The 23,912-nt window shown below is 42.7% G+C and overlaps 1 protein-coding gene across 2 annotated transcripts in view; it reads left to right on the top strand.

Moving 5' to 3' along the window:
* The window catches only part of LOC105568852 (zeta-sarcoglycan), a 203,557-nt gene that overhangs the window by 171,111 nt on the left and 8,534 nt on the right, over nucleotides 1-23,912 (top strand). For both annotated transcript variants that reach the window (XM_012024844.1, XM_012024845.1), the window contains 3 exons: nucleotides 11,045-11,327; nucleotides 23,099-23,288; nucleotides 23,496-23,688. In XM_012024844.1, coding sequence (XP_011880234.1) covers nucleotides 11,045-11,327; nucleotides 23,099-23,288; nucleotides 23,496-23,688 — 666 coding nt within the window. The remainder of the gene's footprint in view (nucleotides 1-11,044; nucleotides 11,328-23,098; nucleotides 23,289-23,495; nucleotides 23,689-23,912) is intronic.

The following is a 23,912-nucleotide window of genomic DNA, read 5'->3' as shown; positions in this document are numbered from 1 at the left end:
GTTTTCAGTGATAATCCACTGATTGACTTTTAGAGAGTAACCCTTCAGGGTACTTAAGCCCCTCCACCACGGCAAGGTAGTACCCGAGGAGGGGATTATCAACAAGAAGCTGTGCAATTACATATGTGTATATTTAGAAAAATGAATATTGAGTGAACATAAATTAGTGTTGCTATTTAATGCACAATGTGAGAGAGATTCATCTAATCGAAAGATTAATTCACACTCTTGATCTTGGGACAAAATCAATTTTCTCAGAATTTATTAATAATGCCTCATGAACTAATAATCCGAGATGAGCCATTCTTATCTCGTTAGAAGCGCTGAAATCTTAGTTTTCCAACGAGACCAGGATCAACTTCCTACGATTTTTCTGTGCGAAGTTATTGACGATCATATCGACTCACGATCTTAATCCTCATTCAAAAGCAGCAGACGGCGCGTATATGCGGCGTCTCGCGCGGCGATGTGCCTCGAACTGTGCATCGTATGTTTTTTGGGGACGTTGTTCTGTGGCAGTTAAACACATTTGAGTTCTAGCTTTCTACAGGGTTTGTCAAAAGTATGGAAACACTTGTATTCCGATTCATATTTATAGTCCTATCTGTCCATGTTCTTACCTACCCGTTCAAACAAACTTACAAATTTTTAATTAAAATTTATTTATTTAAAATAAAACCGCGACGCGATTATTGGGAATACAATTTGGATGGAGGTATAATTCAGTTTGTTTCTAATCTCGCATATGTATAGTATATGCGAGAAAATATAGAAAAGAATAACCCACCCGAATTTTGGCAAATAAAAAAAATCTGTGCAAGTAGATATAATTTGTGTGTATTTCACCATCGTGGTCAACAAGGACCACTTCCCTCGTTGAATCTTTCGTTGGGCCAGATTGGACCTACCTCTCGTCGCCTCTGGCCATACAATCTGGTCACATTTCGACCAGACATCAGTAGGAAAGAGAGAAACTCTTTTCATTGTCGATTTATTATCATTATCGATGTTACGTACGATTCGAATTATAAGCGTATGCGAGCGTATATGAGCAGCGATTGAAACATACACGACAATGAAAGGTTAATTAAAAAAATATATATATCTGTAAAAATTTGTAAAATAGACCGCATAAAATTGACCGAATATATTTTAACTAATCCCGTTATTTAATTGAGAATATAGATTGATCGTTTTTTTGTGACCGTTTTTCAATTCGGAATTGTAAGTATAAAATATATGTATAGGAGAAAAAATTTTATTTCGCGTTACATGCGTACTGATTTTAATTATATCCCGTGAAAATTTGGAACTAATATTGTAAGTGAAATAAAAAAATTAATAATGAAAATTATTCGATGGAAAAACCGATCGCGAAAACCGACCGCGAAGAACGACCCGTTACACACGTTTAAGTTCGTCCTGAAGAAATTCGAACGTCGACAAAAATTTGTTCATATCAACTCCGCTCAGGTATATTGAGTCCATTCAATAATCAATTGAACCGAGAAAATCATATAAAAATACACTGATCGGGGAGATATGCTTCCTGTTTGAAACCTCGAGCGTATAAATTCCGTGAGGTACAAGTGTAATTGAACGATTGACACATCACATCATTCCGTTTACTTAAGTCACTTGATCTGCGCAATCCGACATCACAACACTCGCTGACGAATGTACACTTAATTATAATCACATTTTATGCAACATTTTTGACGTTATTTGTTTTACCGACAGTCTCCTGTGTTTCAAATAAATGATCAATAAACATTACGGATTGTAAAAGTATGTGATCAAAGTTTGGAAGTCTCGTCGCATTGAAAGTGTTCAATTCGCTATGTGCGAATAAATCGCGCGAAGTATCTATCCGTTTGACCGAGTATTCATCGATATCCGCGTGAATGATTACACACAGGAATTAAATAATCGTACGGGAGATAATTACGTATTGTATACGAAGAGCGATCGAGAAATCCTACTGCTACGACACACGAAATATTCGAGAATTGTCGAAGTATCGATAGGAATTAGAGGCATTGCTAAGTTTCCAAAAATGAGATTTCAGCGATGTAGTCTCATAAAAGAAAGAAGACTATAAAAATTTTAGAATGCTGAATCCACGAAATAAAGTTAATGCTAAGATGATAATTAAATAATAAAAAGACAAAGCTCCGAATGTAACAACGTGATAAAAACAAATCTCAAGAAATATCTTTACGTAGGCAACACCGTTATATTTAAAATGCGATGCTTGATCACTCGAAAAGAATTAGATAAGAAAATGATTTGACTTGGAGAATAAAATTATTTCAAACACATTTGTTTGTCTAACTAAAAGCTCTCGTGCGAATCAAGTAAACGGAAAGGCGAATAAAACCATCCGCGAAATAAGCCTATCTCATAATAGAGGACTTTACTTTAAATCAATCGCGTGTGTCTTACTTACAATGCAAACGTGGAGATATTAACGGAGGCAAATAGTGATGAATAGATAGCTGTGGGAGCCGAGAAGGCTATTAATGCTTTCGTTATCTTTCGATCTGTCAACGTTATCGACGTAAAGTCATTTTGAGCCATCCAGAACAAGAGCTTTCGCCCGCATGTCGGGGGATAAACGAGACAAGAACGAGAACTAATGCTCTTACCGACTTGAATGCGTGTACCTAATGCGATAATCTCGCGAAATAATTAAATATGTCGGGACAACCCGGAGAATGTATGTCGATAGAATCCTGAGCGAAATTTGACGCAAAAAATAATTTTCACCGTAAATAGCGGGATATACATACGGCATTGAATGGTGAAATATGTAACAGATAGCCATCAGTACCATTATCAACCTTCACAAAAACAACGGAGGAAGTCATGTTTTATTGAAGAAAAATTCTATTCGGATTATTTGATTAAACCAGAAAATATAACAATACACGTGCATTTTTATATAGGTAACATTAAATATTTCTCCGCTCTTCGTAGATGATCTAACTATTTCTGTGGCCGTGAGATTAAACTTTCACCAGCAAATATTTTTCACCTGTGGCGGATGAATTAATCCATCAAATATTTACTCGAAATTGTGGCATTCTGCGCAACTAAACTATTAAAAATAACTTGTCTGATGACGGATATTTTGTATTTTGGTTTTTAACGTGACAGGATTTATAAATCAAATATTCAAAATGGTTTTTTTTCAGAATGACAAAAGTGTTGTCTCGTAAAATTGGCAAAGCATCATTTACATATTTTACTTTAGAATATTGACAGTTAATGCAAATGAATTGAAATTAAAGACAGATTAGAAATGTAAAAGTATATTGCCGTCGCTTAAAATTGCTCGTGGCACTAAAATCTTTATCGGACTTTTGTTTATATCCACTCTATCTCGACCAGAAAAATAGGAGTAGCGGCTTATGGTCGTTGAGACTGTTGAACCGGAGCGGTACGAAAATACCAGGAGTCTCTCGAAGTGATTCTGGTAAGCAGCCAAAGTGAGGGTGTAATGGAGCCAGAAAGTGAGGGAGAAAGAAGAGAAACGACGGGAGAAGAAGCGGGGCGTCCGGAAACTCTTCTACTGGATGGCTTCGAAACGTTTTGCTAGTAACTGGGCTAATGTGGGATTACTTGGGACAGAGATAGCATCCGTAGACACAATTGAAGATTCTTTTGACTTTGCGCGGAAAAAGAGTCACGATGACGTTTGAGATATGAAACTCTCGAAAGAGATAATTCGTATTAATCATCTGCACGATAATTCACACTTTTCAATTAACCATATTCAATAATTTTATTTCTTCCAATATTTTATCGGAATAAAATATAACGCGAATGTCGTGCAAAGAAAAACGAAACCTGATACTTTCGTTTCGAACAACTTTCCATTGTTCCACGATGAAACAATAAATCCTTTTAATCTTGGCGAATCTACGTCCAGCGTAATATTAGGAAACGGATAATTGATAAATACCGGTCGTTATGTAGGATTTGCAAGCTACATAAGAAATATCACGGCAGCAAGCCGCGATATTATTTCGAGAGCATAGATTTGCAGTGTGGCGAGGTGCGTACAACGCCCGCAAGATGTTACGCGGTATTAATGCCGTGTCGTGTCTCATCAACGTCGTGTAACTGGGGGGTGAAACGCCAATGACGATGATTGATGTTAACGACATACATACAGCTAACTGTATTCAGCGAGACGCGGTAACGGGCGTTAATAATCGGCGCACCTGCTCTTTTAATTTACTTGGTCGGCCGTCGAGCGATAAATCGATGATTCCCGAATGATTAGCTCATAAATGCCTATCTGCGCATTAAGCGCAACGTTCCTGCTTTCGCCCTTTCGCACGTCAAATTTATTAACGCGCTGACCGCGTCGTGTCCCAGGCCGCGCGAGTGGAGGGTGCGAAGGCAGGTCGGCAAACGAAATAAAGTATTTATTTTCGTTGCAAATTACCACCGCTAATGGCCGCCGCGAGCGCAAATTACCAACATTACGTACTCCGCGGAATCTCTCACGCGTGCTTCATTACGATGCGCGGCCGCGCGCCGTGTCGGCTTTAATTAGCCGTAGGTAACCCGTAATCCGTTACTTCAATTACTTTTCTCGCAATCCGGCCCGATATCCCGAATTTTCGAAGCGGAATTTGCGGAAACGGAACTCGAATTGCGAATTCGCGAGATTCGCGTAACTACGAGGAAAAAAGCGGCGAGACTTTTCTCTCCAACAATTTTCCTCATTCCCTCGAAAGGAATTCCGCGGAAACGTGATTTGTCCTCCGACTCGGCACGAATTTGCGGCAACGTGTTTTGGAAATAGCGACGGATCAACGGAGGAGGCGGCCGTTATGATTTCCAAGTTATTCTCTATGTAAGGGTACGAGAGGGCCCTCGATGTTTGATCTTTTGATTGAATTGCGCGGCCAATAACTGACCTCCCTTAAGGGGTTTCGCGCGACCCTCGGGAAATATCGGACCTTTAATGTCCTGATTCGAGAACGTTATGCTCTCTTTTCCCGTCCGACCTCGATACGGTTTCTCTGTCTTTTCGTATCGAGTTGGTGCTTGAAATTTCCAACGTCCTCGTCCATCGGCGCTGACGCTCAGCGTTTGTGCAAATTATTGAAATTCTTATTTACTTTTATTATATATTCAACATTATGTATACTCAATCAAACATACATGTGCTGCATAATAAAATTATGCCCTGCACGATGGAAGAAATAAATAGCCGCAAAAACACGGCGAGAAGAGTAAAGCGACGCGTTCGCATGATATAGCACATAATAACAAGGCTTGAGACGAGATGCGCGCCACATCAGGAAATCACTTTTGCCTGACATGAAGCGAGAAATGACTCATTGTGCCGCGCTACGTCGGCCGATTCAATTTTATTCCAATGAACCGCGTGGCGCGGTAAAATCGAAAAGAGTCGGCAGAAAGGTTAATGGGGAGGGCTTGCAATTTCCGCGATGTACGTCCTAGTCACGTCATCATATAGTCAAAGGCGCTTGCGATATAACGCACCTCCATACACCTCCGACATTTTTCATGGAAATTGCCGAGCAATAGCGGAAGAAAAGAATGGGGAGAGCAATACGCCGAAGAATAGGGGCAGAGGGAGAAGAAGAGGGCTTGCACGCGTAAAAAAAGGCGACGCGTTCGGGTGCAGCGAGGGTCTATTAGTGGCCATCCGGGGTGAACTGTGTGTTTAGTTTGCGGGCTTGGCGCGGCCATCCGAGAGGATTATCAACGATGTAGAAGTCAAACCGTCCAATTAAACCCCCACTTGCTAAAAGACCGCAAGGGTGCGGTGATCGACTAACTACCCGATAAAGCCGTGGCTTCTCGACACGGATGCGCCGCGAGAAAATAATTAACTACGTCCGTTTCGACGGATCCTTCGATCAGCGTGCGCCTTGCGCTCGCGTAAACGGCTACGTGAATCTTAATCCTATCTAGATGGCTAATCCGCGTAGAGAGATGTCTTGATTTGATGTGGCAGGAGCAGGTCCTCTGTCATGTCAGGCTGTTCCGTCGTGTCCTCGTGCGCTATTGTGCGTGTTACCGCATGCATTAGCAGCTCTATGGTGTTTGAGAAGTGAAATGCAAGAGGACTGTTTCGCAAAGAACGCGTGAAAATTGGAGAAAAAGTTTCAGAAGAAAAGATCAGATGCTGCCCAGAACTAGGAGCACTTTGTAATTAATTATTTTCCATTGACGATATGTAAATATGAGTAGAAGTTTAATCATCGAACAAAGATAAAAGGGAGAACATCGAGTGAATTTAATTCGATTACAGAGAGTCGTAAAAAGCTTCGTATTAAAAGAATTAATAATTGCTACGTGAATTGTATAATTTCTCGTTCCTTTTAATTGCAGAAATTTCGACTCTACCTTTCGTACATTGTCTGTAATCGTCTTGTCAGTCATCATCGCAAAGTCAAATCTGCTTGCATTCACTCTTAGTTCGAAGAAGCTTGCAAAGAGATCAACATTTCGAGTCGAGTAGGCTATCGAACTTGGATTCATCGACAAATACATCTATCTGCTTTGCCTTTTCAAAGAAGGATTTAGCTTTCATTCGAACAGCCGACGTCTGCATATTTTTATTGTTGAGCATAAAAGAGGAAACGATTTTTCGTCCGATCGCTTTATTTCTCCTATTTTTACCTAGCTAAAGATTTCTGTAATAATTAAGTAGACCAGACAAAATTGTCCCATCTGTCCCCGTGCGTGTCGGGAAATTAGAAATAGACTAATACACAAATTTATTTCGGGCAAGTTGTAGATTTAATATTTATTTTTTAATCCCATTTAATGTGCACCTAATGTCACTCCTTGCGCCTTATTGGGACAGATAAAAAATTGGATAAAAGTCGCGATTACACGAGCGAGGTCTATCTATTAAAACAACGTGTTTGGCTTTTCGTATTACTGCTTGTTGCGTCCCGCAACCATGCGCGGCGCAAGAGCTGTCATCGGCGTCCTAGAAACAACTTCGGTAACACGGGAAGCGGGATATTAGTGAACAATGGTGGCCATAATGCTTCCTGCCGGTTATAACGCCGAGTTATACCTGCCTGCAACTTGAGTCAAGCGCAAACCTAGGATTGGATGGCAGACAATTTAAGCTCGGCTTACGATTTAAACAACGGTTGCTGTACAAGCGGGCCTCCATCCGCCACCCCCGGCTCCCGCCCCGTTTAAACACTCTTACAACCACCCAAATGTGGTATGGATTAATTCATTCAACGTCCCTATCTGCATCCGGGAAGGGGCTTTTAGGCGCTTAAAGCGGGAAATAAATCTATCCCGCGCGGCGAGCCTCACCGAGATCGCAGCAGCAAAGAATCTAAATTGCGGTTGCCGTTGTAATCCATCGTTGTCACCCGCGCGAAATAAATGATATCCGTAATTGTACGTACCGTACATTTTATTAAGCTGGCCATTGTTCGTCGTCGAAAGTAAACTGTCTAGTGGTGCGTATTTCCGCGTCGTATATTTTGCGCTGAATGTGGCTGTCCGACTTCCACTTCATGTTACATAAAAACACGTCCTTCGAATTGAAGAAATACGAGTCACTGTCTGACAATTATATCTCGCGTTAAAGCAGCAATGCTCGGGCATTGATATCAACCGATCTGGGTCTCGTATAGAAATTGTGAAGAGCGAGTCGTGAAACACACGTGCGAGCGGCGCGAATTCTCGAAATATTCTTGCGCTGCCCCGCATTACCGTAGGTAGGCAGTGGTAATTCCGTAACTTATAATGCATTTTCTGCTCCGGACTGCAAAATAATGGTCGCCGTGCTAACTTAGCATTACGTCAAAAGTTCCGGCGAACGTTTAACATACGTCCGACGCGCTATTTATGGCCCATGAAATATTTCCGCGTTATAATTGTGCCTTGAAGCCTGAATTCATAATGCTCATTTTCTGGCGCCGTATCCCCACCCTCATCGTGCCCCCGCGGGCACTTAAAAAGAAAGATATGCAAGGGGCATTAAATAAATTTACACTTTCGGTGCTCTCTCACTCGTTGCGTAAAAGAGCACATGACCTGATTATTCTCCCTCTTTTCTTCAAGTTAGTTTTATGGTATCGCGAAATTCATTTGTAATTTTCATGGCGGTTCTAACGAGAGAATTTCATGTCAAGGCAAGTCCAACATTAAACCGCTTTCTCGTCTTTTCTCACTCGGAAATAATCTTCTTCTCGCAAAAACTTATAAGGCCTAATGACGCGCGATCGAGAGATAACATTGTATAAATTATAAATGTTATAAATTTATCGTTGAACCAATTAATGGACAATATCCACTACTAATCGTAGTAAAAAGTGCAAAATCCAGAGAAACAGAAACGCGAAACGAGTGTGTCTCTTGGCAGGTAAAAAAAATTACTAAAATGCATCGAGAAGTGATCAGCTCAGTCGAGAGTCGGGCACGATCGTGTCGGGAAAATTGGAACAGTCAGCGACCGCGTGCCGCTCTTCTCGCGCTGGTTTATCTCCAGTGCTTTTAATTTCGAGCTACCGAGCTCTTTATACCAGCGAGGGGCATAATTATCCACAAGAGGATGGAAGGTCGGCATTGAATATTTTACCTCTCGCTCCTTGCAGCATCGCCGATCTCCCTCTTCCTCCATCTTCTCTCCCTACTCCTCTTTCGGCTTCATACTAACACTTCTCATTCCGTAACGAAAATAAAAACGGATAAGCAGAAAAGCGGAAGGAGGTTCGCGACTTGAAAAGCGAGAATGGGAAGGATCCTTCTCTCCAAAGTCTTACGACTCCGGGATTAGGTAGGAAAGTTACGTCAGGCATTTTGCGGCCAGCTTTGCATAAGTTCTGGTTCTATCTCATTCCCTTTCGTTCCCGTTGTTCCGTATTCCGTCTCTATGTTTCGTGATTCTCGTTTCGGACGTATGCCCGATAAAAATGCGGAATCGTATTAACTTCTATATCGTAATCCGGCAAGCTATTTCGCTTCTGAGCCATTATTATCTTACCACATGACTGATTCACGATTTAACGATGTCGCGAGCTTGCGCAAAGAGTGATCTAAAGAACGTGTAAGGCATGGTCTATACAAAATTCAATTCAATTATTTTACTAAAGTATATTCAGGACCTTTTCAAGATATAACTCAATACAAACGTAAACGCCATTTAGATCCTGGCCAGCTGGAGGTAGCCAATTAAATTAATATGTCAATTCATATACCTTATTTTTTCCAATCTGTCCTGCGCGCCGTTACTTCCGGACATATAACACGGGTTTTTCGTTAGGTGGAATCATTATCGTCAGTGAATTCACGTCTTATAAAATCGCTGAACGACTTTTCTAATTATTTAAAAATGCCATACTTAATTATCTGTGCTACTAGTATACTCTAGACTCTTTAAAATGCTATACCCTGACAGTCTCGGTGATCGTGTTGGTTAAGACGCCCGTCACGGATTGAGGGAGGTCCCAGATTCGAATCCTGACTGGGGTAATATTTTTCGCAATAAGAACTTTAATTTCAATAGGGTTAGGGGTTTATTGTAATGAATACTAAGTATAGCATTTTAAAATAATTAGAAAAGTCGTTCAGCGATTTTATAACACGTGAATTCACTGACGATGATTCCGCCTAACGAAAAACCTGTGTTATATGTCCGGAAGTAACGGCGCGCAGGACAGGTTGGAAAAAATACAGTATATGATTTCACATATTAATTTAATTGGCTACCTCCAGCTGCCCAGGACCTAAATGGCGTTTACGTTTGTATTGAGTCAAATTATTCTTCTAAATAATTGATGTTGCATGTAACAAATCTCGTCTCCAGTTTACAAGTTTTGAAACGATAAAATATATTTATATTTATAACAACGAAATATATTGAAAAATACATATCTTTGGATATATATTATATTCATATTCAAAACATGAAATTTTTGTTATCGATTTGTTAAAGTTAGCAAACCTATCTTCTTATAATCAATGCGAGAAGATATTAAAATATTAAGTCAAGTGCAAGAGAATCTTAAAATGAAAAGTATTTATCATTTTGACAGCTAACGAACCTAGTTTATCGTTATAATTAATACAAGCGACGATCGCGATATGACGTACGTGAGTGATTCGAGGTGTAATGTTGGTTTCGTCATGTTGTAAAAGTCAGCAGATTTATTTTATCGTTATAGTTAATACGAAGAGGGGGACGGCCGACGAAAATGGATTGCATCGATATGCAAATGTTCTCCGAGTGCATAATCAATTTGATATATACCGAATGCATTTTTCCACTGTAATATTATTATATACGAATATGAGTATCGATCGCATTTTTTCCATTAATTTAACTTGTAATATAAGGGAGCCTGGAAATTCTCGTAAAAAGTTGCCGTTAGTCGCGCGCGTTCGTTAGTTCGAATTGACGAAATTATCAGTTCGGCATCGAGGGAAGACTTCGCGAAGTGATCTTCGACGGAGTCCGTCTTTACAGGCCATGCACGTCTGATATAAAGTATCTCACGCTGTTGGAACGGAGAAAAAACCGGAAGATCTGTCTTTCGTGACGCGTTTCGCCTCCCTGAACACAATTCCGCGCAGCCGGTGTTCAAGAATGAGGTATAAACCGTTGATAAATGATCACGGCAGAAAGAACAGCCTCGTAATTGTAGTCTTATTAATGGCTCGCAACTGCACGGTGTAACGACCTGTAGCTATAACACGCATCTCGTTTGTATCTCGTAACCGTAATCTGCCAATTTACGGCGTGAAATCGCTTGTAGCACGAAAACGTGCATGAATTCATAGGGAGAGGGTGGAAAACAAAGCATCCAGAATAAATTCTCAATTGCCTCGGGAAAACTGATTGTTTCTGATAGATCCGATAAATTATATTCACTTGTCATCGTTTCCTCTAGTCGCAGCTCCTAAATTAATTTCTCTTCCAGATCAACGTAAAAATTAATTACTTCTTCATTTTAATTAAAATCAGTAAGCGTTAAGAATTTTTCTGCGTTGATATTAAATCTGGATTATATTCTTTTAGGATGTCCAGGGGCCAAGGAGGGTGGTCGGACGAGCCCTGCACTTCTAGCAGTGCAGGTCGACGCGGTGGAGCACGGCAAACGGCGGGATCGTCTTCGAGAACGGCAGCTTCCGTCTTGGAGGAGCGCGCTTCCGGTACCACGCCATGTAAAAGTGGCTTCAGATTAGGGGTCTACGGCTGGAGGAAAAAATGTCTCTATTCTCTCGTGTTAACCCTCATGGTCATCGTCATTCTCAACCTCGCCCTCACCGTCTGGCTTCTCAAAGTCATGGGATTTAGTCCCGTAAGTTTATAAATTAATGGAAGTCGTTTCTTATCGTGCGAATCATTAATGAATATTATGAGATCGTGAGCTCGCAAACGTTGTGCACAGTTCCCGTAATAAGAGTTCGAGAAGGCGGAAATATGCTAAACTTGGCCTATTCGATAATTCGAGAATATCCTCGTACGCCTTGTAATTTTCTTGATAGACGTATGAGAAATAATATATGTCGCGCACTACGAAAACGCCGAAACGCACTCCAGTCCAGAATGATTCCTTCCGGTTAGAGTCTCTTCCAAGTTTGATCTGGATAAGGACGTGTGTAACTTTCGACAGTCATTAAAGTCGACTTCCGTCTTGCGGCCTGGAATTAGTTTCGCACGAGTTCCCAAGCCCGAATAACAGGCCTCGACGAGGGTGCCGGATCGTACGAGGGCGGTGTGCGATCGGGGCACATCGCTTTGAGAGGATGGCGACGAAGAGAACGCGAGGCGCGAATGTGGTTAATATAATTCGCCGTAATTGCCGGAACTGTTACATCAGCGCCGTTGCTATATTCGTCGTGGAAAATTGTCGTTTGCACTTCATACTTCTTCTTCCTCCGGACTTAATTCGGACGCGTTACAATTACCCGTCCCCGGAATCGACCGGGGGGTTCATTAGTAAGTAAGTCGACGGCGTTCGAGCGTTCTCCTTCGCTCCTCGCAATCCCGGAGAAACGCGGCCCGTACCAACTTCTTGATTGCGATAATGGCTGTAATGTAAAGGTCGTTTCGATGTAAATGTCTGTGTCGCGCGCGAGAGCCAGGATACGACTTTCCTAAGTTAGCGGGACACGTTTGGCGATTTCGAATCGAACGAGAACCCGTACGCGTATATCGTGTTTAACGTGTTCATTTTGATATTACGAAATTTAGCATTTCACTTGAGATTTCTTTGGTAATTATATACTTGATGTTAAGCATCTTGACAACAAATAAATTAATCGGTCCATTTCATTTCTACAATTTGTTTGAAATTGGAAAATGAAAGAATTCATCTCATTCTTATATAATATATAAATCTGAAGCGGACAATGCACCTTACAATCGTCTCGTAACACTCGACTCGAGTTGCGCGCAGAAATCAAGAGATTCGCATAAATTTTTCCAATCCACTTTATCGCCCAATATTGACGCCTTCGCTTCTGCGAATCGTCATTCCTACCTATTCGAGAGGATGCAACAATGACATTGGGATTCGTCGATGCTAAGCTAACGCTCAGTCCGCTCGATTAAAGCAAAAACGTGAGATTGTCCAACCCTCGTCTCGCGCCTCCACCGAACTGCAGCTACCTATTCGCCATTATCGAATTTATTCGAAATCGAAAGGAGCTCCTGCGATCTGGCGCAATGATCCCTCGATGGGGGCTAAACTCGGTGGAAATTGAGTATCAATCCGTAAGTAAGAAGCCCGAGAGTAGCAGGGATACCCCGTGGGAAATGTAAGTCTCTGCCACTTCTTTCCCCATCCCTCGTCACCCTTCTAGTTCTCTCCTCTCTCTTCCTGTTTTTCGTACTCTCTCTCTCTCTCTCTGCTCTCTTTTCCGTTTTATTCCGCTTCCATTCCTTGTACGATCGACAACCCCTTGCCGCTGTCTCATCCCCATTCCACGTCCCATCCTCTCACAGTGATTCTCTCATTTCATCTCCCACCCGGTTTTTCTCTGGCTCTTCTTCGCTCTGTTTCTCTCTTTTTTCCCCGGGTATCCTTCAACCCCGTTAATACCGCTCGATTTGCCGATTCGCGCCAAAAACTTCCCCGGTGTGTCGGTGTGTCGCTTTCTCCCCCTTTCTCTCTTCTTCATCTATCGTAAGTCGTAATTAGCAGCGGTAATTAAACTCTCGTTTATCGGCCAGTACTCACACCGATAACTCATGTCCGATTAATTGTGCGACTCGGTAAATCAGCGAGACAATCAATTAGGAGTTCGGGCGCGTTAATTATTGCGCTCGGCCGCTGCGGGCTGTTGCGATCGACGATTTACGAGGATTTCGATTCACGGCGAGAAATTCGGGAATCGATGTATACTGACATATCTGCGGAAAGTCGGATGTAAAAGTCTTCGATGAATCCGCGAGTCGAGTGGCCGAGGAATATAAATATACGACTTGTGCGCGACGATACATTTCAAGTGCATTTTGCGAGAGCGTAAAAACATAATCTTATAGTACCGTATAGGTATATGGGATTTCATGTGAAAAATGAGTGATATAAACGGATTGACCAGACAAATCGAAACTACATAAAACGTAAAGCCGCGTACTAGGTATTTTCGTGCGGTTTAGACTAAACTTTTGGAAAAAGCACCAATTCGTAGAAAACCAGCCAGGAATTTTATTAGTACGACATTTTAAATATTAATTAATATATACGATTTTATAAATATTATTCTCCGAAGTATTTTGAACGGTTTTAAAATGTGCAATCTCCCGGGATGCGAAATGAAACGAGTGGAGTACGTTGCACTTATTGCATCTCGCGCTTTTCATAACGCGTGTAAAAAAATGGGAGGACTGGGAGGGAGTATCCGAAATTAAGGTATTCTTGTATTTTTTAATACAATAACTGCGACGCGGATACGAACGTAGTGGAAAACAATGTTCTGCAAGACAACCGGAGCTGACATAGTTACACGATGATATTTTACGACGTTTATACAAAGTGAACCGAAACTACTTTCGCAAACAGGACGAATTTTAAACGGTATGCAATTAGATCGCTAATCAAAACTGAAGATCTAAGCGAATTAAGATTTAAAATTTTATTTCCATCCGGTTTTCCTCGCTCCCCATGGAATGCCACGTGTATTATGCACATCGCGAGGTAGGTGAATGCAGTTTTTGGCAATATGTATCCATTATGACGTGTAAAAACCGACATAGCGGTGGTTACAAGCGCCGCTGAAACCACGAGTCACGGGGTGTTACGTAGAATTGAGAGCTGGAACTCGTCGGAACTCGGTTGATACCCATCTAGAAGTTTTCCGCTCCTATGCGAGCTGTTCCTAGGCGAGTGAAAGCGCGATGCACTCCCGGACCGGGAAATATTTCATGCTCACCGTACTTCTCCCCCATCTTTATCCACCCATCCTCTCCGACCATTCATATTTGATGAGAGTCTCGGTCTGCCTTCCACTGCCTCTTTTCACTCTCGAGTTACCCCGTCTCGGCCAACCCCCGACCGACGTTCTCTCCTTCTGCTCGTCCTCCACCGCAAACGATATCGCGAAGAAATTAAATCATTTTTCTCAATTAAGAAAACCGTCTTGTTCGTCGTGCGCCCTCGTAACTGCGAAACTTTCACCCCGGCGGAATTAATTAAGAGCTCCTCGATCGGTGCGCTTTATTAATGAAGTTTGGTACCGCCGCGATCGATGTTACCGGTTAATAATTATACGTATGGCTAACGATTTCCCAACATATTCATTCGCGCGTTGTACGAAACGATCTCTGGAAGCGCGCTTTGCCTCGAATAGTCTTCCCGACCAAGTTGGAATCAATTTTCTTTTCTAGTGGAAAATTAAACGTCTGATATCTTTTCGCAACTTTAAGTATCTCGACGGCTAAGCTTCTTATAATTTGAGAAACTTCCTTCATTTATCATTTACATTTTACACCATCCGAGGTTTTACTTCATCAATTTTTAATACTCTTGCGTTACGTATTCGCCGCGTTTTATTTGCAATCTTCGACTACGCGTACTATTTCGGTACGCTTTTATCGATTATGTTTGCATTTTTACGAGGGCACGAAAAGATTTTCCCTACGAGGCACTTTGTCGTTCACGAGTATCAATATTTCGGGTTCCTTTCGGGATTCCTATCAAGTGGAGAGGTCTTAGGAGAGATCTTCGATTACGGACAATATATAATACACCCTGAAACGTTATGTCGGACGGAGCGATATACAGACACTATATTGGCACTAACGGCTTACATACATGGCCATAGCGAACAGATGCCCCTTCCACCTAATATCGCTTGCGGGACCTTACCCTCTATAACCCTTGTATCCATAGAGAATTCACCTGTATACATTCCTTCCTACATCCTCCACGAAGATACATATTGCACACGCTCCCTCCGCACCCATACAAGGTGGCTCCTTTCGCAAGAGATCCCTTCCATATAGAATCAATTGAAATCCATGTCTCGAAATGAACACTTGGCCGCCCAAGTCATGTACACTCGCGTGTGTTTCCATTAATTTGCGCCGCGTATAAGATTGACGTTTTCCTTTTTAATTTCAATCATACAGTTTTGAGACAAAAGACACGTACGTACAGTGACGTCAACGAGAAGAGATTTTTATTATTACTGCATTATGCAGAAATTTTTTAATAATAAGAATAATTTCCGAGAAATCAAATTAGCAATCTATATGAGAAAAGATATTAAAAATGTAATCGATATTCTTTCCATAAATTATACTAAATACATTTAATATTCCCCAAGTCAGATACAGTTAATTGATAACGATAATCAATAATATAATATATCCATGTAATGTTCTCATTAATACATTTACACAAGGGAATAAATGTTGCATTGGAAAAATGTAAAATTAACAAATGTACATAAATTAAATGATCAGATCAAATATCATCATAATTCTATTTTACAGCAGATTCTGTTGTGCATACTTTACTCCAACGAGGAATAAAAATAGAAACGATAATCAACAATATGCGGCGTGAACTTTATGCAGCTACACGATTTCGCGACAAAAATTCGAACGCGGGTGTTTTGTGTACGTGAAAGCGCGAGTGGTCACCCCATATATACAGGTTACATATATACAATGTGTTAGTATTAAAGGATATCCATTATAACACCTAGCCACCAAGTGCAAGTGCAATATAGCGGGTATAGCGCCATGAATTTTGAACGTATAGCAGTGCCGTAGTACGTTAGTGGTAGCGGTTATAGCTTGGTTCGCGTGGAAGACCGAACAGACAAGTTTATTGTTTCCAGGGATTTCGCACCAAGCCGCGGGAGGGCATCGTACGAATCTCTTAGGATCCATATTTCATCAATCGGTGTTCCCTTAAATAATTATTTTTATCCGTCATCTTCGCGTCTTGCCTCGAGCTTTTCAACGGCAGGCGTGTCATTCGTCCCGTTTAAATTGCTATTTGGAAATGCGCGAGAAACTGTCTCCGCGAGAATCTAGCATATTGTTAGTTTGGGAGTGTCGCGAACTAAGTTGGATAAATCGTGAAAAATGTAATTTACGAAACAGACACATTTATTTTGCCAAAACGGTCCATTCCGTATATCCGTTTAAATCAGTTGCAATAGCTATAAATTTAGATCTCGCTCTCTATCGTCGTAACTCCGCTTTCCATATCTCCGATCGCGGACCGAGACCGCGCGCTGCTCGCTCGTCGCAAGCCAAAAGTCAACAAAACGATATTTGTCCCACAAAAATTGCCGTGGCGAAGATTTAAATTCGGCAGTCGCATTACGCCAGCCGTCGCGGCGTTTTTATCGATTTCCCATTTTGAACCACCGATCCCGCAGCCCTACGTCACATGCCAGATTGGGGTTATAGGTTCCCGCCTGTCCCCCCCCCCCCCCGCTGTCCTTCGGTATTGCATAATCCGTGGAAATGTGTGTCGTGTGACACGTACTCGACCCGGAGTGCACGCGGATTTTCTATCTGATGCGCGCTGCACCTCAGTGACGAAACGTTAATAGGAGGAGACGAAATACAATAAATTATATCAAAAACTGAAAAAAGTGCGATGTGAAAGGAGGTGGAGGCGACTCGCTCAGAACGGCTGGAATATTATAAGAGAGGATTCCGGAGGAGAGACGAGTGCGCGCCAGCATTAATGATGCCTCGAGGGTGTCTCATCTCCGGAATCCCCTTTATATAATTGTTACCATTACCGTAAAAAGAATATATGTCTATATATATTTTTTTTTTTTGTAAAGAAAACAGTCGTCCCACTGTGCATTGGATCTTTGCGCTCATTACCTTAGGAAAAAAAATAATCTACATAGGAAACTTTGCAATATGATTCGTTACGCGACATGATTTTTTGTACTTGTTAACACGCGTTATTATCCCTCCCTAGTAACATTTATTGCGCGAACGAATGCAGTTAAAAATCAGTCGACATTTCAACTCGATTGTGAGACAGAGAGAGAGAGAGCAAGATTCCTCGATTTCTCTTTGTTTTCTTAAGTATCAACTGCACAATTGTAATTTGCACTCGTACGCAGCGCATCGAATAGAACAAATTATCACGAGACACGGTAGTGTCTCGCGCCAAGTAAAGGCTAGATAGAACCGCACGTCGAAAAATCGGCAAACGAGAGTTGATGCGTTCTCAATGCCCGAATTTACGGCGTTAAGTGTGACCGCCCCGGACTGACATATCTCGACCAACGAATAATCCTCCCTGTCGATTCGCCGACGATGAGCCGGGCGAAGTCATTGCCGGGACAAGCGAGTTAATCTTCTGCTGCAAGGCGCATCAGGAGAGAAGTCCGCGATTTAATCCCCGCGCCGACGCGCGGTAAAATAACACGAAATTGCGATGTCGCGGGTGCAAGGAGGACGGGGTGGAAAGTGGCAGCCGGATTGGACCGGATTCGGTTATGGCCGACGAGGGGGTTCATCGAGGATCCCCCCAAAGGAAGAGGCGGTGACAGGGTTTCAGAGTCGGATTACTCGCGGCACGGCACAGAAGTTAGGCGAGACTACCTAGCCGTCGTCCGGCTCGGGATAATTACGTGAGGTGCATTAGCGCGGCCGCACGTAGTGGCACACGTGCACATGTGTAATCACAGACGGCGCGGACCGCGACGTACGTACGTACGTGTGAGAAGGCGAAACATACGGCTGCTTGTCATGGAAAGTGTACGTACATGTGGGTTAACCCATCAGCGGTGCGGTCGTGCGAACTCACGCGAATGCTATGCTCGCTCGTACACAGAAAGATCTAACGATTATTATTTTCGATAATAACTTCCGGCAATTGCGCATAATTAAGAGCAGAAGGCGCGACACCGCGGATACTAATTACTTTGTATTTATGAGTCTTCGTTAGCTGCTAGAATTTGTTTCCACAAATTAGTCTCAACGAGAAAGTACAATAAATAAACCTCGGGCGCACGAGGAAAAATAAATAAGTTTCGGAGAGCAGACAAGAGTTGGCACATTTTACTGTCTGAATGCCATTTTAGACTTTCTCGAAATGAAATGTGCACGCGAATCGGTTCGCCAAATGACGTAGCGCGCGCGTTCAACGCGCACCGACTTCTATTCATCTGCAGGAACGAAATTCATTGCAGTTAAAATCTGACTACGCCTTGGAGTGAATTTCATGCGGATGTAGATTTATGTTAAAACAATTAAGAAAATATTCTTGGATATTCGCTCTTGCTTTTCTCGCCGGGATTTATATAATAAATTGAGTATATTTTCAATGCTGAAATGTGTCTCACTCAAATTTTTACGAAACACTCGATTTTTACGAAACAAATACTTGGTCGGAAATGTAAGAATATCACGACAATTAATGTTAAAACATTAAGTTATAATAAATATACTGACTCTAATATAAAATGATATTTCAATTATAATGCTGATAGAAAGTTTTCCTATTATAATTAAATGCCTTTTTTTATACATTTAATCATAAAAATTGGGTCCGTTTAACTCGCAAAGTTATCTAAAAAAAAGGATCAATTTAAAGTAACTATGAAATAAAATATCGGAGTTCTATAAACGGTCTGCAAATTCTATAAGCGGTTTTCTCAAATACATTCATCCTTTCCATTTGTAAGTCTTTAAATTTAACTTGTTCGACCGAGCAAAAGAAAGTTATAATAGAAATCTAGACTATGATGAATTATATCGAACGATATTGAAAATAAATTGGTATACGCTAACAAAAATAGCGGGGAAATTAGGGAAATATTTACAGCGTAATCCAGAAAAAAATACATGAATAATACGAATAATAAAATACCCAATAGTTTTATCTCGGGCAAAGCTTATCTTGATAGAGGAGCAGCGGAAAAGTGACCGCGATTAGAACAAGCGGAGCGCGAAAATGGAACGCTTTTGTAATCCTTGTAAATATGACGCGCTTTACATTAATTTATGAACGAGGCGACCAGCCGAGTAACGTCAAGCCGAGGCGTCGTTACGATGATATACGCTTACTAGGGGTGTTATTTGGATTTCATTACATGCACCGACAAACGCCACCGCCCGCCCCTGGCTCACCCGCGTCGCGCAAATCGCGCGTCTCGACATGCTGAGCAATTCGGAGCGGAGCGCGCGAGATAACAACGCGACGCGCGGACAGTTCTTCTCGCGAAGGGGCAAAAACATAAATTCATTGAACTCGTCGCGCTGATTGATTTCAACGCGCCCGGAAATCTGTTAATCGGTCGCACCGCGCAATTTCCGCCACCGAGCGCGAGTCCGCAATTTTTCGGCGCGATAAATACTTGATGCTCGCGACGGCAGCCAATCGCGCCGATACGAAGGAAATACGGTCGGCTCGATTCACCGCCAGAAATTCAGCCGTTTAATTGCACGGATTTCCCCCCTTTTTTTCTGAACAGCTGCGGCGATCGGGATAGAGAGGTGGAAAAAGGCACGCGCCCGATCGCGCTGCGAGAGAGGGCTAAGGGTCGATATTTTTTATTGTCGCTTAAATCCCCTTATCAACGGCCGACAGACAACGAGATAAAAAGGGTATAAAGCCTCTCGGACTTAATGATAGCTGTCTGACGGTAGATTACTTTTACTACTGCCGCTCGTTCTCACCACCACGACTGGACGATCTTCTCGACTCCGGCGGTTTCCTTCAGACCGTCTGGCGATTCTAAAAAGCAGATGCAACCGCAGTTCCTTCTTCCTGTCTTTCTCTCTCTCTCTCTCTCTCTCTCTCTCTCCACTTCGCCCCTTCTTCCTCCCTCGTTTCCTTATACTTTTCTCTTTCCCGCCCCCACGTCTGCACTTTGTTCTTCTTATTGTGTACCTCATCTTTCTTTCTCGCCGTTACCGTATCTCTCGTTCTTATTCTTTCCGCATAATCCCGTCTCTCTCTATTTCTCCCTCACGCTCTCGCTCGCTCTCCGCGGACGCTATTGGGGTTTACGGTTACGGTTAAGTAGAGGGCAAAGAGATCGTATCGTTTTCCGAACGATTTGGCTAATCGAGTGCCGGTGGCTCGAGATCTCCCTTTCCGCCCGCCGATCCCTCGTCGCCGTTCGTGACTACGCGCGTCCAAAGTGATGCTGGGGTGAAACTCCATGGACGAGTATTTAAACCGCGATCTCGCAACCGGCACTTGGCAAAATCTGACGACCGGTCATTACCTTCGGAACGACAACGCTTATGGCTGCGCAACGGCGAGTTATGCATTTGGATCGGTTAACAAAAACGCGACGGTAATGTTAATGATAATATTAGTGATACGACATACATATGAAAGCAATCGAATACATATGCAAAGTTCATTCGCTCGTCCACCGTCGTGATTATCTATACAGGATAATAATTTAATTTTGTCACCAATATCCGTCGCATATATTTATTATATATTGGAAAATGATATATTTATCTTCGTGCATGTAAAGGATATATCGGAACATAAAATAATTAAATTGGATATTTGACATTTACGATTTATTTAATCATGAAAGCATTATCGGCATGTAGGAATTTGAAACCCGGATATCTGAGCTCGTAGCAACCTTCTCAACTGACAAAAATATAAATAAAAGATCCCCTACGCTTTCAAGACGAAAATCGCCCTCATTTATTTCGGAGGTACTTCGATTATCTGTGTAGACGTGACATTTTATCCTCTTCACACGAAATAAATGCGGCTTTAAATTAGATATCGCTGTATTTGCGATAAGAGAGTTTGTCTCTCCGACGGTTCGGCTTTTCATATCTCGTTTAACGGGGGAAATTATCCTTATCGTTTCGAATCGACGTATCAAATTGCCGCGCCACATTCGGTAAATGTTCGGGCTCGGTCAGCGCGCGATGTCCGGTCGGAGGGGAAAAAAAAACACCTCCTCCCCCGAATGAAGTGGAATCCGCTGGATCGAAAGTTAAACCAGTTCGGGCAGAACTTGGGCCGGAGCCCTTCTTCTCCCCCGCAATTGTAATAATAAGCGGACCGAACGTGGCGATTGCTTTCGATCGAGCGGCCAATCATCGGAAACCAATGTGGACGGTAACACGAAGAACGAGCCATTTTACCGCAACGGTATTTTAAGGAAGACCCAACGACGATGGAGAGAATGACGAGCAGGAGATTCGCCAAGCGAGATCTCCGTTTCGAAACGTTTCAAACGTTTCACCCGCAATTCACGGTTTTCCCGCAGATACGCGCACCCGTCTAAGCGATATTAAAATACGTCGCATTCGTGTTAATATGAGGAATGTAATTGACAGTCTCTGGCTATGCCGAACTATGCTCATATCAGGGTTAAAGTGCGACGCAATCCATTTTCGCGCGCATATCGACGCGCGCGAGTAGAATCCACACGAATTTAATTCTAAACTGCCGCGTTTAAACGCGGCCAATATTCCTGCGGAAAATTTGTCGATTTAGTTTCCATTTCTTTTTCTTTTTACCCTTCCTAATTTTCCCCACAAACTCCTCTACATATATCTGTATGGTGTGCGCGCGTATACCCGTAATTATATTTTCTTCATTAATTTCGTGATTATCTCAGGAAAAAGTATAGACATTTTCACCCTTTCGACCAGACGTATATCCCCCAGCACCGCCGGGGGCAAAGTTCGATCGCAATTATACGCGGTAAGACTGTTTCATAAACGCCAAATTGCACTTTCTGCCCGGGATAAGTCCCAGGTGGGAGACTACCCAAAGTTTACGAGATGAATGCAAACGCGCAATGTGTCTACTTTATAGTGCGTTTCTCCTTTCCTCCCGCCGCCCCGGTGGCCGTCCGCTCTCCTCCGCTCGATACATCCCCGCGGTCGACGTGCGAGAGGGAGACGGGGACTGAATGAGGGAGAGAGGGAGCGAGAGAGATGGCGAGCTAAAATAAAATTCTGCCTACGCCACTGTTTCGGATATTACAGCAGATATTTCAAACGAACGGGCACAATGGATCACCGCGCGTAACCCGCAGCGTAGCTCATCGGCGCATTTATAATTCAACCGCCTGAAGTGGCAATAATGGCGGGCGCTGCCGATACTTAATACCGCCAACGCTGAAACTCAACGCAGTAATGGAGTATATTATTTTATTTTACGATACGAGCGCGACGGCGCGTTCACTCGATCTCCAAGATATCGATATTGCGAGGCTTCCCGACGTGCGCTTCGATTTTAATAAATTCCGGCTTTGCCCGCGACGATACAGCGCCCGGAAAGCATCTCAGACCGCCCCGGTTTAATGTAGGCTGTGCCAGCTCCTTCTATCTTAATATCATCGATAATGTCCACGCGTAATTTAGCGCTCGGCTCTCCCTCGGGAAACGTATACCGGATAAATCGAAAAATCAGTTGAAAGATTGTTAGAAATTGTATTTTGGCGACTGGCAAAATAGAATTTATAGGAAACAGAAAGCCTGAATCAGCTGTCAATTTGATAGAAAATAGAATGGGTGTACAGGGGGTACAATAAATCGTTGCGGCGAGACTCTGCTCTATTTTTATCGAACGTTATAGCCGCGGCCTAGAAAGTTTCGACGGTTTCGCCTCTCTGTCCTGACAGTCATTTCCTTTTCTTTCAGGACGGTATCGGCTCGCTAAAAGTGGTGCCTGGGGGAATCGAGCTAAGAGGTCAAGCCGCCGTGTTAGACGCCCTCGTGGCCTCCAGCCTGAGATCTCGGAGGGGCAAAAACTTGGTGCTGGAGTCATGGAGTAATTTTACGGCCTCGGCGAGATCTCACGATGGTCGGCTCCTCGCGCGATTAACAGTCGGTAAGTTAAATTAATGGTCGCGTAGAGCAGCCTGCATTTTTCATATTACACCCGACGTCAAGAAGTAATTAGAAAATTCCCCAGGGAAGGAAATAAAATTAGACAAACGGCCTGATTTAAAGCTGTACACGTACGGCGGGAATCTAGTTTTGTGTGAGAAATATTCTAAATTCAATTTCACATATCTCGTATTTGAATTCGTTGCAGGGGAGGACCGCGTCGACTGTGTGTCCAGAGGTTTCCGAATAACCGATCCACGGGGAGGCGTGCTGTTCTCCGCGGACAGGGAACAGGTTATCGTGGGGGCGGAAATGTTAAGGGTGACCGGCGACGGTGGTGCCGTTTTTCAAGGCAGCGTGCAGACCCCGCTGGTCAGAGGCGAATCGGGACGCGGTCTCAAGTAAGTATATATTACCAATTTTAACAACGTACGGGATATTTAATCTTGCGCCATCGAGTAAGAGCGGCGAGATATGTGCATCTCCCCCGCGAACCTGTCCAATTATCCGATATTGTTACACGTTATCTACAAATAGACGATTTCTAGATACTGTTACCAAATATTATGCAATTATTTGCGATCATTAATATTCGTATCAGCAATTTCATTGAAATTCAATATAA

Source organism: Vollenhovia emeryi, unplaced genomic scaffold (genome assembly GCF_000949405.1).
Source record: "Vollenhovia emeryi isolate VEMERY1.0 unplaced genomic scaffold, V.emery_V1.0 DF939127.1, whole genome shotgun sequence".
NCBI classification, from domain to species: Eukaryota; Metazoa; Arthropoda; class Insecta; order Hymenoptera; family Formicidae; genus Vollenhovia; species Vollenhovia emeryi.
This window is presented reverse-complemented; position numbering and strand designations above follow the sequence as displayed.